Source organism: Haliotis asinina, chromosome 2 (genome assembly GCF_037392515.1).
Source record: "Haliotis asinina isolate JCU_RB_2024 chromosome 2, JCU_Hal_asi_v2, whole genome shotgun sequence".
In the NCBI taxonomy this organism is placed as follows: domain Eukaryota; kingdom Metazoa; phylum Mollusca; class Gastropoda; order Lepetellida; family Haliotidae; genus Haliotis; species Haliotis asinina.
Window position 1 is genome coordinate 88,425,597 of NC_090281.1, and position 14,837 is coordinate 88,440,433.

At 38.5% G+C, this 14,837-nt stretch overlaps 1 protein-coding gene across 1 annotated transcript in view; it reads left to right on the forward strand.

Moving 5' to 3' along the window:
- LOC137274535 (cilia- and flagella-associated protein 337-like) overlaps positions 1 to 14,837 on the forward strand; it is a 65,340-nt gene that overhangs the window by 38,478 nt on the left and 12,025 nt on the right. The window contains exons 3-16 of the mRNA XM_067807776.1: positions 926 to 1,159; positions 1,723 to 1,782; positions 2,489 to 2,577; positions 3,851 to 3,943; positions 4,507 to 4,599; positions 5,145 to 5,265; positions 7,594 to 7,663; positions 8,868 to 9,074; positions 10,361 to 10,403; positions 10,836 to 10,941; positions 11,355 to 11,506; positions 12,120 to 12,222; positions 12,741 to 12,847; positions 13,172 to 13,251. Coding sequence (XP_067663877.1) covers positions 926 to 1,159; positions 1,723 to 1,782; positions 2,489 to 2,577; positions 3,851 to 3,943; positions 4,507 to 4,599; positions 5,145 to 5,265; positions 7,594 to 7,663; positions 8,868 to 9,074; positions 10,361 to 10,403; positions 10,836 to 10,941; positions 11,355 to 11,506; positions 12,120 to 12,222; positions 12,741 to 12,847; positions 13,172 to 13,251 — 1,558 coding nt within the window. The remainder of the gene's footprint in view (positions 1 to 925; positions 1,160 to 1,722; positions 1,783 to 2,488; positions 2,578 to 3,850; positions 3,944 to 4,506; positions 4,600 to 5,144; positions 5,266 to 7,593; positions 7,664 to 8,867; positions 9,075 to 10,360; positions 10,404 to 10,835; positions 10,942 to 11,354; positions 11,507 to 12,119; positions 12,223 to 12,740; positions 12,848 to 13,171; positions 13,252 to 14,837) is intronic.

Genomic DNA, 14,837 nt, shown 5'->3' on the forward strand with positions numbered 1-14,837 from the left:
ATCTATTAAAGCTTGGGCAATATACATAGCATGAATATTAATTCATATTTCCATGATATTTCCTTGGTAATATGCCATACAATGATTATGGGTGTCAAGTGAATATTTATACCTGCATCATTTTAACCTTTTCGTTAAGTGATCTTGAATTTTATCAAAGAGTTGTTTTAATCAAATTGATTTCCCAAATGTGTAATATCTGTCTGAGAAGGATTGTTTACACTACATACTGAAGTTAATCAAGCCATATTGGCTTGGGTATTGACTATGCTTTGGCGTAAATAGGTAATGAGTCTCCAGCACACAAGGAATTTAATTAACTAGCTTTCTAAATATGACCAATGGCAGTTTGAACTGCACATGTTACATAAAGTATTTGAGTTACACTTTTTGCTCAGTCTTCAACTTGTTTAACATATATGTTACCCTGCTTCAGGTAAACAAAGAATACATTGTAGTTTGAATAAGTATGTCTAAATGCTGTAGTGTTTTTACATGTTGCATCGTACATATACTTGGCTCATCTTTATTGGATCTGTTTGTATTCTCAGTGACAGGATCCAACTTATTACCCCTGAAAATGGTCCCCCATTTTTGGAATTGTAAGTTGTCAATTCATAATGATAAATTTGTTTCATCTGAATTGTGAAATTTACAGGACACCTCTTAATTTTGGAGTTTGTGGTGTGCAAGTTTTATTTGGCTGGAATAATTCTATTATTACCTTGTTAATAATTGGTGTTTCTACAAGTTATGCGTGCTTCAGTCATGTTACTGGATAGTGTGGTGTTTGCTCACTGACAGGTTTGTATGATCCAACCTTTCTTTTGTTCAAACCACTATCAAATAACCTGAATGTCATTGAGCGCAACATTATGTGCCAAGCTGATAAATGAGTACATGCAGTTCCGTATTGTCTGTTCAGGAACAACAAATAGATGCACTGTTTATGAAGATAGACTGGTCATCGGAAGGTTCGATCACGTGGGATGAGTTCTGTACATACATGCAGCTGGAGTATGCGGAGAAGGAAGATTCCTACCACCGCACCAAGGAGGTGTCTTTTCACCTACCTGCCAAGATTGAAAACATTCCCCATCGAGACCCCATCTTGAAGATAACAGATACCTCAGATGGAACATTTGTAGCTTGCAGTCAGGTAAGCGATGAATTTCTTTATTAATTACCAGAGATGTATCGCTGAGACTGATCTTGGCACTGAGACTGTTGAAACTCTGAATCTTTGACTGGAACTTAGTGCAGGAGTAGCGCAAAGATCGGACATTGTGGAACCTGGCCATAGACTGTATTTATTTCTTTAATAAACTGATGCTTCATAACATATTTAAAACATAAACTAAAATGGTTTGTACATATACAAAAATTATCTGATAACATGAGCTCATACTTCAGATGAAACTGGCAGGCTTGTGAGAAATGTTAGGAGTATTTCTCTATCGACTACAATCGACATTTACTTTTACTGTGATTTAATAATTTTGACACATTGAACATTGTTAGTAATGATGTAGACAGATTTTTGCTATTGGATAGCAAAGATTCTGAAACAATAAAAACCTTGAACTATTTTCATTTTTTTTAGAAGCCTGGTCTCTAATGTTCTTGTTTTCCTTTACTTGGAATCTCAAGACTTAGTTTTGTTCACACGTCTTTTAGCTGCATCAGGTTGTGCAATAAAGAGTATTTCATCTTCATTTTCAGGATGGTATTGTCTCCTTCTGGAACACAAATGCAGATATCCGGAGAACAAGAAGTGTGGTAGTAAGTGCTTTGATTGTCTTTTGTAACCTTTGTTGTTGAACAAATAACTATATTGTGTTTTGCAATGCATATACCTGGAAGAAGACATGCTAGGTCTCACCAGATTTATCTAGGATTACACATTCAGTGCCATTGTCAATTTTTCCCCCAAAAATTTTTAATTTCATAGAGCTCTTACTTTCTAATGGTAATTTAGAATAAATTGCATGCAAACAATTTAATATGAATTACAGTCAGTCCTTTTGAGTGGTTACAGAAATACAAGTGACCTGAACAACACCATGACATTAGCAATGACTATATAAACTGAATGCTTTTTCTTATATAAAATCAATTTTTAGGACTGAACATTGGTCTCTCAGTATGTCCAGATAAATATACGATCCTTGAAAATTTAACATCTCTCTACAAAGTGGTGTAGCATTTCAACTGCTTTTTGTAATTTTTATCCCAAAAATATATGTTGACATTATGTCAACACAAAAGAATAAAGACATCATTCACCAGTCAGTCAGTTTCATTTAACAAGAAGATGTGTTTAGAAGTGATTTAAAAAAGAAAGTGTGATGGATTAACTCTAATTCCAAAATAATTCTATCTGTATTCACCTTCAAAAACTAAATATACATTTCCTGTTAAGTAAGATTATTAAACAGATTTTGGCCATATGCATAACCTAATGTATTTTTGTTTTTATTTTTGCAAGAACTCAGAACAGAACAACAGACAGAAGCCAAAATGGATAACAGACTTTGTCATCATGCCACATTTCAACAAATTCATTGTAGGAACGGGGTCAGTAGTTTTACCATTTCTTCCATGTAAAGTTATTTCACTTTTCACTATTCAGATGTCCACTTAGACCAGTAGCAAAAACAAGGTAACTTTTGATATTCAAGACCTTGAAGATCCGGGTTAGAATTGATCTTCAGTAACCCATGCATGAGGTGACTAACAGGATGGGGTGATCAGGCTTGCTGACTTGGTTGACTTATGGCATCGTATCCCAGTTGTGTACTTAGATGCTAATGCTGGTCATCACTGGATTACCAGGTCCAGACTTGACAATGTGCAGACCGCAGCCGTATAGCTGGAATATTTCTAAATGTGGTTAAAAATTATAGTATTAGGCTTTATCCTTTGCATACATACAAACTGGAATCTCTTAAGAACCGTTGTCTAGATTCTTATCGTAGTTGGTATCTAGGTTCATCACAGTATGTGAAAGGTCCCACTTATGGTTGGTGTTCATGACTTTCACTTCAAGATCACAAGGGGACTAGCATTTTACCTAGTAAGCAGTAAGTCTCAAGAGCTGTTCTCTGGATTTTCTTCATATTTGACATCAAGCTTCATTTGGCGAATATGCAGGTCCCAGTTGATATTGGTCACCTTCACATAATTTTCAAGGTCATGGCAACACTTTGCAGATTTCAGTATCATAACCAGGGCCTAGATTTTTTAAGCTCTCTTAGTGCTAAGATAGTTGTAAGTTAATGTTCATGTATAGCACTTACAACTGTCGTAGCGCTGAGAGAACTTCGAAAATCGAGGCTCATAATGTTAACCTTGTCAGCAAGGTACCTCTAGGACTGGTCTCTGCATTTTTGCATATTTGACACTAAGCTTCATCTAGAGAAATGCAGGGTCAGTCGATTTTGGTGACTGTCACTTAATTTACAAGGTCATGGGGGCACTTTGGAGGTTTCAGCATGTTAAGATTGTCAGCTAGATATCTCAGGAATGATTCACTGGGTTTTCTTAATAGACTTCCAAGACTTCTTTTGAATGTGTTTTGATAAGTAGTTGCATATTTACTATATCTGGCACATTTCATACACCATGACATTCATGTCAAGGTCAAAGTGAGTCAGTAGAGGTACAGAGCATGATATCATGGGTTGGCTGACTTGTGATGTTTTCATTGACATTTAAGTTCATCTTAAACATTCACTTTCATTACTATTTTAGTTTGATCTTATAATTTGCAGCGGGGGATTATGTCACCTTAGTGACAATTGCTTGTTTTATTTGTGAGGAAAATTAAAAACATCATATTTTGTTCTAGTGATCGAGAAATCCAGTTCTTTGAATTGTCATCATTTGAACCTTACTGTCAAGTCAGTGGTTTAGAAACAGTACCATTAAAGTTAGATTACAGGTGAGTGCATTCCCTTTGCTTTTCACCTACAGTTTTGCTCTGTTGTAATTTTATTTATGTGAGATTAGTTAGTTGAGCATCAGTAACAATGTTCCATATGTTATTTCTATCGTTACTAGTCTAAGGACAACCCTTATTGTATTCACAATTCTGATCTGTGTCTCCGTTAATATTTTGTTTAAGGACTTGGATATATGCCCTCAGTTGTTATTAAGAAAAGTCTCCATCCATGCTAAGGGCATTACTTATTGTTTGTAACTTCATATCTGTGCCTCTGGTAGTTATTAAGAATATGCTCCGTGAATGGTAATGGCATGTCTCATTGTTTTAGAACTTCTTATCTATGCCTCCAGGCTTTATGAATGATATTCTCCATCTGCAATAATAACAACTCCTATAGTTTGACACCTGTTGACTATGCCTCTCTTGGCTCTAACACACATGGCTAGATTATTCTTGTACAGAAGTGTAGTATATTATTTTCTGTTAGACTGATTTATGCAGCAGAATCATTTAAGAGTCGGTGTATAGAGATTGTATGTACATCATTTGTTTGTGTACAGCTCAACAGGGTACGATGAGTGTCTGATACTGTATGGAGACAGTCAGGGCTGTGTCAACATTCTGGTCATCAAATCAGCTGGTGAATGTCTCAGGTAAGAGTCCCTCATATTTCCCACCGTTTGGAATACAATCAACTCTCTGACCATACATGCTACATAAGAGTCAGATGAAGTGCGAGGGAGTGTATATGAAAGCTTTTTCTAATCCTGTAAAAACGCTTTAACACATTCATTTATCGCCTATAAAGCATGAACAACACTTGACGAGGTCGGCTGTAGTATATCTATTATCTATCTTTGCTGAATATCAGTTTATTGGTAAGATTCAATCCATTAGTAAATTTCTGAGAAAAGTTTTGTCCAAAACCTGGACACATGGCTTACGAAGCTATCTTACACCCGTGGTCATCATAGACTTTTGACTGTGGTACAACTATTTAACTTTTTAGTATACCATCTTCTTCTAGGGCTCATGTTCCATTCACTGTGTAGGTATTATAATACAGCTGTATGCCTGATCAGCTCCTTAGGAATAAATATTCAGTAATGTTTAAATGTTTCCTGTAATCACAGCTTGTGTTGGTTTGCACTGCTCATGTTCAGCCAGTCATATGTCTAATATATTGTCTTTTCCCTAGGACGTGGAAGAAGATGCCACGACATGATGGCTTCATTGCCAGCATCAGCCTAGACTCTGTGGCAAGTGGTCCCAATGTCCAGTTCATCAGATGGCAGGTTCATGGGGATTGGGTGCAGCAGGTTAGCTAACAGCAACAGCGTTTTGCTATCATCAACAAAATGAGGATCTCCCAGTTACGAATTTTAAGCGTCCTTGAAGATTTTATGAGAGTGATGTAAAGTTACAAAATGGTTTAGAGTACTGTGCTTTTGGATTACAGCAGTATTACAATGATCATTTCCAAAGTGATGATGATTCATCGATATGCTCCAAAACATCAACGCCTGCCCTTGATGCTCTCTTACACTGTGTGAAGCCCATTTCTGGTGTCCCCTGTCATGATATTGCTGAAAGCAGTGTAAAACCATACTCACTCACTTGCTCACACACATTGATGCTCTGGAAGTACAATAGATATTACTGTGTGCCTCAGGACAGTGTGTAGTTTTTTCACATCCATTCTCTACATTTCAGCATACTCGATTCACATTGGCGTGTCCCATAAAACCCTGAATACCAAATCCTTCTAGAAACTTCCTCAAAGTCTTTTATTTGAGCCATTTTCCAGAATTGGGCCTAGTCATGAAGTAACTATAGAACTGTTTTTAGGCTGTTACTGTTTTTAGGCTGTTATTCCTACCATTTACTCAACTGCTAATAGCATATGTCGTAATAACCCACTTACCGGTAGGCCTAACTGAGCATTCAGTGAGATGTGTAAGAGGATATCCTGAAAAGCATGTTTACTCGTATTACAATGAGCTGCTGAAAAGAATAGATCAGAATATAAATGGCAATTTGGTCACTCAGACAACTATGACAATTGACCATTGACTCACCTGGCATGAAATGCATGTGCTGCCTACAGGAACAAGGGGTCATCTCAAAGATATTTTGTTCTTTTTCATGTGTGTTGAATATATTCTATAATCATCTATTGATTAACATCTTACATGTCTTTCCGTCATACAATTTTGTTAAATTATGTGTATGATTCTTGATAACCATAGAAAGCATGCCTTAAGATATATAGGTGACATGACCACCTGAAGTTCGACATGACTGGATATTATTTGTAAACTGTTATGACTTGGCGTGGTGGGCAAGTCGGCTAAGGCCACAGGCTAGTAACCAGCAAGCATAAGGTTACAGGATTGAGCCCACCTGTTACCGGGCGTAAAAACTTTGTGTGCAGACTTTTTCAGTGTTGTCATAACCCCATCTGTATCGTACACAACCCTGTGTAAGTAAAAGAATCCACGAATCGTTTAGTATATAACCAAAATGAACATGTGCAAACATTTGGTTGTGAGTACGGAACGTGCATTAAACTTGGACAAAGTACATTGACTTTGTGTCCCAGTCCACCCAGCTGTAACTGGGAATCTCATATGTGCACCTTGTAGCAGAAAGATTCATATAATCCACAGGGAGTTGAGATTGATAATGAGGTGTGCAACTGAGATTGACCTCCAGTGATCGAGGGGGAAAATACCAGTGCCTCCAGCCCAAACCCAACCATCATCTGAGACACCAGTGCTGTTTTTTCTTTCGAGATGAACCCTCTTATCGGTTTCTTTGTATATTGACACAGCGACTACATGTTAGCTGGACCATTAACAGTTTCAGCATGACAGTTAATTTTTTTGCGTCATCTATTGTTTATAATGACGTTAGGTCAAATGTCAGAATGGGCATTTAGAAAGTGTTCTTTGTAATACAATATCATTGCATACTAATTAGCACAAAGTTGCTTTGAACTTGGGAAAAACTGCATTGCACATTTCTACGCTAATATCTCACCAGTAAAGCCCTTTTTATATGTTTCCTATCTCCCTACCACTGTGACTGTAGGTAGGCAGATCTAGTTTAACAGATATTTCACACTTTCTCATATCAACTACAGAAGTTGTAGAGATAAGTGTATATATAAAATATCCTCATTATTCCTCTGTTTCCAGCAGTATTTTACTGTATATTTGATACCTGTGTTTGCCACATTGAAGAGCACAGTAGGGATGAAGGGTGTACAGTAATTTATCATCTACCCTTTTTAACAGCTCAAAAATATTTTGGCATGGTATTGTTAGTAGCATTGCATTAGCCTATTCACTGTGGCAAGTCTCTATAAGTACTGGGCTAGTTACCAATGACATACAAGGCACCTGCATGTTAAGTCAAGCATTATACAAATTTTGGTTATATATATTCATATTCTGGAATATTTACTGATCTTGCCTGAACACTAGCACCAGGGTTAGTCAAGATAAATGCCTGTAAGCTTTACTTTGCACCGACCAAATGTCGTATGAAGAGCATAATTAGAATGTTCAAGAGACATGTATTATGACTAAGTTAGACTTTACTGGGACAGTTGTCACATGTAGTGATGTTCTTTTGTTCTCTAGCTGAAGTACTATCATGACATTGGTCAGGTCATCTCATGCTCCAACCATGCAAACACAGCATTAGTCATAGGTGAGTAGTACGCCACCAGTCGGAGATGGTGGCCTTGACTTGTGAGATTATTGTGTTATGAAGACACTGCACAATACAACAAACTTTACTTGATGAAGACAGATTGTGTGCATCTGTCCTTGAGTTATGTAACATAGAAGACAGAAAAGGGATGTTCGATACTGAGGCAGTTCACAAGTAACAACTGTACCAGGAAAAAGCTTCACAAGGAAAGTACAAGAATTGAGTAATTCTGTCAATTGTGATATACCATATTGATGTTGTAGTATTTTCTTGTGTATAGTACAGATCTCTATTCAGAAAATGCATATTGCATAAAGAGTGTGCTTACTTTATAACTATTATTAAATGACATTTTTTTCTAAACTGCTTGCTCTTTGACAGAAAATGAAATGCATAGTTTGTAATAATCCTTATTTCTTTAATACCTGTATTTATTACATGAGATTACATTAAGAAAATGGGAAACCCTATTTTCCTATGAAGCTGCACTGTTCTGAGGCTCATCTTTTCTAGTAAGTCCTATGGACTAAGGCCCTCCCCTTCTGCAAAGGTCCTGTTGTCAAATTCCTGTTGCTTAAAATGTTTGTCGTATGTTAAAAGTCCTGCCTCCTCAACTGTCCTTTGATCTAAGGATTGCTAAGTTTTAACCATCCTAGGTTCAATAAGAGTCATCAAGTATTGATTTATTGTGTACTGTGTTTCAAGTATTTACTGTGTTTACAGAGGTATTTGACATGCAGATTTTCTGCAAGGACTTTTCAGTCAAAAAGTTTTTTGGAAAGGAAAACTTGAAAAGAAGTCATGCAGTCACAATGCAGTTCATGTATGTGCCTGCATTTGCTTCTTTCACTGTTGTGTGTTTTTGTTTTTTTTCCTTTTTGAAAGTTGTATTACCAATGGTATGTGTATTTGTATCGCAGGTTGCATTGTCGGTAATAATGCATTAATGCAGTATTCAGCAATGTTCGAGATACTTGGCAGTGGTCTGAAATGAATCAAGCTTGAACTAGACAGTCCAATGATGAACACCATGAGTATCAATGTATGCAGTTGGGATGCAAAGACATGTGCAAAGTTAGTCAGCAGGCCAGACCCCCTGATTGTTTTAGCGACCTCTTATTATAAGTATGGACTGCTGAAGACATTTCAAACCTGGATCTTCATAGGTCAGGTAATATACCATGTGTGTTTGTGTTTGTAGGTTGTACTATTGGCAGCACCCATGTGGAACAGCAACTGAAGGAGGTGAAGGACCCAGGTGCCGGCCAGGACAGGAACAAGGGGAAGGGCTTCTATGCCTACAACAACACCAAGACAAGGCTGGAGGCTGACCAGGCCATCTTTAGGGTCTACAAGGGTGTCAAGTGCTTCGACTTCTCAAAGGAAAAAAATATCATGATTACAGGAGGTGAGTGTGTATGACAGTGCTGTGTTGGCTAATAGGGAACTGAACTAGCTATAGGGATTAGGTGGCTTTGTTTGTTGTTTAATGCTGCACTCAGCAATATTCCGGCTATGTGACAGCGATCTGTAAATGATCTAAGCTGAACCACACAATTCTTTGACTTACATCATTAGCATTGCTCTATGAAAGTGGGATATGGTGACATACATCAACCAAGCCTGACCTTTCGATCATATTAGTTGTCTGTTACAGAAGCATGGCTTTTTGATGACTAGTTCTAACCCAGTCTTCAGTTCTTTTGGAAAGAGCAAACACAATGACTAATAATGGTGGTGCGATTAACTGAAATAATCAAGGATTGGTTGCAGTGACTAAACGACCAAGAAATCGATCGTGTTTTCTCATAATGGAACACACACAAGTCTAGGGCACTTGTATGCATTAACAATATTTTTCACAAGGTTGGTTTTGCCTTTTACATATCATGAGCATTACAGGCTCTTTCCAAGACAGAATTTAATGACTCCAAGAAATTTATTATCACCCACATCGTGTTTCGTGGGGGAGTAATAAAATGTGCTCCATCTGTCCATCCATGCATGCATCTGTCTGTGCACATTTATCTTTTCCGGAGCAGAGCTTTAAAACTGTTTGATATTTCTTCAACAAACTTGGCACATAGATAGCTCTGCTGTTGTACTGGTGTCTTTTGTTAGTTTTGGAATTCTGATTAAGATATTTTGGTGTATCCATAGCGACAAGTTTGACTGAAATTGATGGTTGCGCTCCTTTCAGGAGCAGAACATTTAAAACCTTTCATTGCTCTGCTTTCACTTTTCTATGTACACACCAAAACATTTGGCATAATCGTAACTTGTATCCATATTCATGGAGGATATTTTACTGTTGTGGAGAATATTGATGACTTTGTCTTCTTGTGTTCTTCATATACCGATCATCCTTTTAAATGATGTGAAATTTGCAAATGCATTTTGTGCATTTTGACCCAAACAGACCCCAAAGAACTACATGTCTACTATTTCTATGTTTTTGTGCATTATCAAAAATAACCAGGAATTTTCATAAATGATGCTTACCAATTATATTCAGTGATTGATAAGTTGTAATGAACCAGTCATCAGTTGTGAGATTTTAAGTAATTCCAAACACTAATGACAAACAGCAGGTCCTGATGTGTTCAGTATCTTTTCCATCAAAATGGTCTCTATATATACATAGGCCCCATGTTTAGAACAAACAGTCTATTAATAGAGCTTGATTTCTTGCAGGCATGGATCGAATTATCAGGTTGTGGAATCCTTATGTGTCTGGGTAAGTTGAAAAGCTGTCTCATTTTGGATATAAAATGCATCAAAGAACCTCTGTCCTTACATGCTGGTAGGTAATGTTGGTAACAAAGTTGTCTTAAGCAACTGTGTCCACTCACCAATGTCATGACACACCTGTGTTGTGCACTGTCAGCACAATTGTGTGTATTGTAGTCATTGTCAACAGTCTATGTCACTGGTCTTTCCCCTCACATATAATCAAACTGACATGCCATGATTTGACTAGTGTATGTCCAAAATGGTATTTGGCTCAGGTAGGGTGGTACTCAGAAGTGCTAATTCGCATATCCTGCCAAGAGTTATGTCCCTTGGACATCTTACCCATGTGCATTTAAGGAAATTGCTGATGCTTGCCTGTGGGGATTTTCTGCTTGCTTGTAGATATAAATTCCTTGGTATATTGATTTTCTTCCAGGAAACCAACAGCCATGTTGAGAGGCCACAATGCCCCTATCTTCTACCTTTTCATTGCTGAAGAAGACAGTAGGATATTCAGTTTGTCCACTGATAGATGTATAAAGGTATGTATCAGGATGGCTGCAAGAACAGGGCTTTGCTTAAGACAGAATACCTTTTTTCAATTACAGTTTCAAGACCAACAATATTTCCTTTAACATACACAACTTTTTTTCATAAAGGCACATGTTCATGTTTTAATGTTTCTTTCAAGCACCAAGTATTTCAATTACAATGTGTCTTTTGTTAAACCTATGATTAAGTGAAATTTGTGTGACTTTAACAATTCAAACCTATGGAGCACTCTCTCAAATGCTGAGGGGCTATGGGATAGCCTAGCTGTTATAAAGCTGTTATCATGCTGATTGCTAATTGTAATGTCACCATCATGGCTATGCTGAAATATTGCTTAAAGTGGAGTTTACCAAACCCACTCACTCCCTCTCTGTCGACACTTGTATTATAATCTGTGTGCCAGATCTGGGACATCCAGGATCAGAACTGCCTGCTGACAGTGAGACCCAAGGGGCACAAGATCCGCGGAGACCTGCAGGCTGTCCACTACTCTCACACGGCCAAAGCCATTGCTGTTGCCACTGACCAGATGGCCTGTCTCAGTCTCAGGATGAAGTGAGTGGTCACATGATGGCTCTGACAGCTGTTCAATAGCTGTTGAAACCACTTTTTCTCCGGCGCTGGGGGAAAATTAGTGAATTGTTTGAACTCTGATTTCATGGGCTTTTTTTCATTGTGTGTTTTTTTTAATCTTATAGGTAGAATAGGCATTTTTGCTGATTTGTTTTGGTAAGTGCATACCAAAAGGTATCAGAATCAGCAAAGTTGTGTTTAACGTTGCATGTGACCTTTAAAGATCGATTGCAATAGGTTAACTGTGAATTACATTTCCTGGGTTTAAAAGATGAAAAGTGCTTGTCTCTCTCCATGAACACAGAGTTTCATACTCTTCATAACAATGCAATTTTTAATTGATACAATTTGATATGATATTTGGAAGAAATACAAAACTGAAGATTTGAATAGTTCAGTGTCCAGCTTTTATTCAAGTGTACTGTCTTGAACACTTTCCTTTCTGATCAATCTATCATATTTTGTAACTTTTCAAGTGGTTTTATATATGCAGATGATTTTGTAACAGTAACAATTTATGTAAATTATGGATTTATAAATCATAAAACCTTACAGGTTTAGGTGTTAACATGATGAAATCTGTCCTCCATTACAGGCCTGTGCTCCATGCTGACATCGTGATAACCCACAAAGAACCAGTCACCTGCTGTAAATACAATCCTAGCTTTAAACAAGTTGTCACCTGTTCAGATGGGTCGGTGAGTGCAAGCAGAAATGCTGAAAATATCTTGAAGAATTGACTTTCATGTCTTTTTGAAAGTGTAAGAGTATGTTTGCAACACAGATTCATGTAAAGTGTGTTCACCATTTTCTAAGTATTAACTCCACAGAAGCCAGCCGTGTTTAGCCTCTCTTATATCCTGTATGGGAAGATAATGTTCATTGGAAGCTCTCAAAACTGGCATCTGTCCAATCTGGCAAGTTGTCAACACCGGCATAAAATGTCAGTCCCGTCCGTGGCTTGTACATTTATCTTCAGGTCTATAATCTGGAATGTTGTCTAAATTAGATTATTTCTTCAGTCCTGAAGAGTGCCAGTTTAGCCAGTTTCCACTGTATTCGGCAAAGGTAGAGATACATTAAGTGAGAAAATGAGTTGTTGATGAACATGTGATCAATGTCCTCAATAAAGTCTTCAGTGATGTATGAAGATGTGAATGTTCTTCACAGAAATATCCTGGTAAAATTAGTACAAGTTGCCTCCTGGACCTTGCAGGTAATCAAGCTGTGGGATTTTGAGACTGGGACTCCAATATTTGAGTATGGAGATGCACATGGGGACTCTGCAATCACCACCATGACATTCGATAACACAGGGAGACGGTATGTGAAAGTGTCCTTACACTCATATGTCATATACACCTTTACGAGTACTTTTGTCCTTACCCAACACGGGGTTGTACTGAGTGATTACTAATGAATATGTGTATGTCTGGAATATATTTGCCGAAATAATGAAAATAAGTCAACAACTATATATCATATCTGTGGGAAAACATTTCCTGATGCAAGATAATTAGGAGATAAAGCTTCTCTGTTTTCAATTTTGTTAGGATGTATTTTCAAGAAATCAAGACAAGATTTGTGTCACATGTGCACACATTATAATTACACTGCAAAGTTCTGACTTCCTGTCTTTGTCTCAAGGCTGATCACTGGTGGCCGTGATGGGATTCTGAGAATCTGGAACTACAACAATGGGCATTGTCTACGAGTGCTGGAGAAGGGTGAGATATTCATTTTCTCAATTCATTATCTAAATTATGCATGACAAAAAGTGCAAGTTGATGTACAGTCTGTTTGAGTCAGAAATGGGACAATGAATTGCAAATTTTATCATTGTACAAAGTTGCCTCATAAATATAAATAGTACACGTGTTTATCATTTACTATTACCCAACAGCTTTCTGATACATGTATATTTTAACTTACCTTACCATAGGTCTTATGCATATTACCTCTAGCTTCGCTAAACGAGATCAGACAGTCGTTGATTCGCCATCCCCTCGATGGCTACCTCATGTAATCTACGAATGTAGTCACGGAAGTGACGTGATCTCTCCACTCGCGCGAGAGCGCAGAATCCAAAATTCACTTTTACCTTTAGCGTTCGTGCGAACGGACGTGTTGGTTTGCAGTTTTTTTTTCCTACTGTGTGTAGTTTCAATAAAGTTGCTACTCCTTGGTAGGTATGGTTTGTATCCCCTCATTATGTATCAAAGTCAAGTCATACAAGCATTTAATGTGCTTACCTTGCTACCTCGTGTTGTTCTTTTCCATGTCCATTTCCTTGGCCATGTCGGAGGTGAGAACGACATGGCGTCCATGAGGGTAGTTCATCTTGTTGGTGGTTTGCTAGTCATGTTTCTGCCCATGCTTGGTCATTTTCACTTGTGTTTTCGGTATTTAGCATACTTTTTTCTGCCATGAATTTCAGCGTAGCGAAGGCAGCCATTGTGGTTGTTATTTTTCGCTGCCCCGCACTTACGGGTGTGCCTATTTTTTACGTAGGGGTGCAACTACTTTCTACATTTTTATGTAGGGGGTTTTCCTCCTAGTATTGTATTAACATGTCGTCAAGTCGTGGTTTCTTGTCTGTTACAGTTCTGTGTATGACTCGACACTATTGTACTGTCTGCAAGGGGCAGAAATCAGCCAAGGACCCACATCCCTGGTGTCCGGATTGTGCGTCCGCTGTTTGTTCCATCGATAGTCGGTGCCTACACTGTCAAGCGTTATCTCTCACCGATTTCAAGACCTTTTTGGCGGTTCGGAGGAAACGTTTTACGCAACGTAAGAGAAGAATGTCGTCGCCAGCATCTTCCTTGGGATCCTTACCTGACGACCAAGATCTACCACCGCCTTCAATACCACTATCAACGCCGAGTGTGGAGCGCTCATCTATTACGCCGGCGCGCTCCTCTCCAGAGCCTACGCGTTCGGACACCTTTGTAGATTTATCTCACCCGGATGCCTTATCCCATCCTGAAGTTCAGAGATCTCTCTTGACGCCGGGCGCTGCTGTACTCCCTACCTCGGTATCTACACCTTTACCAACGACAGCGCCTAGACTTACGCCAGCGCCGTTGCCTGTACCAGCGCCTCTGCCTGTCCCGGCGCCACTGCCTGTCCCGGCGCCTTTGTTTACATCAGCACCGGTGTTTTCGTCAGCGCTTATTCCGACGCCAGCGCCTGTACCAACGCCAGCGCCTGTACCAACGCCAGCGCCAATATTGTTGCCGGACCCTGCTCCTATAACTACGTCTTATCGGATCCCCAGAGTGTCTCATGCGCTGACTAAAGAAGAAATGTT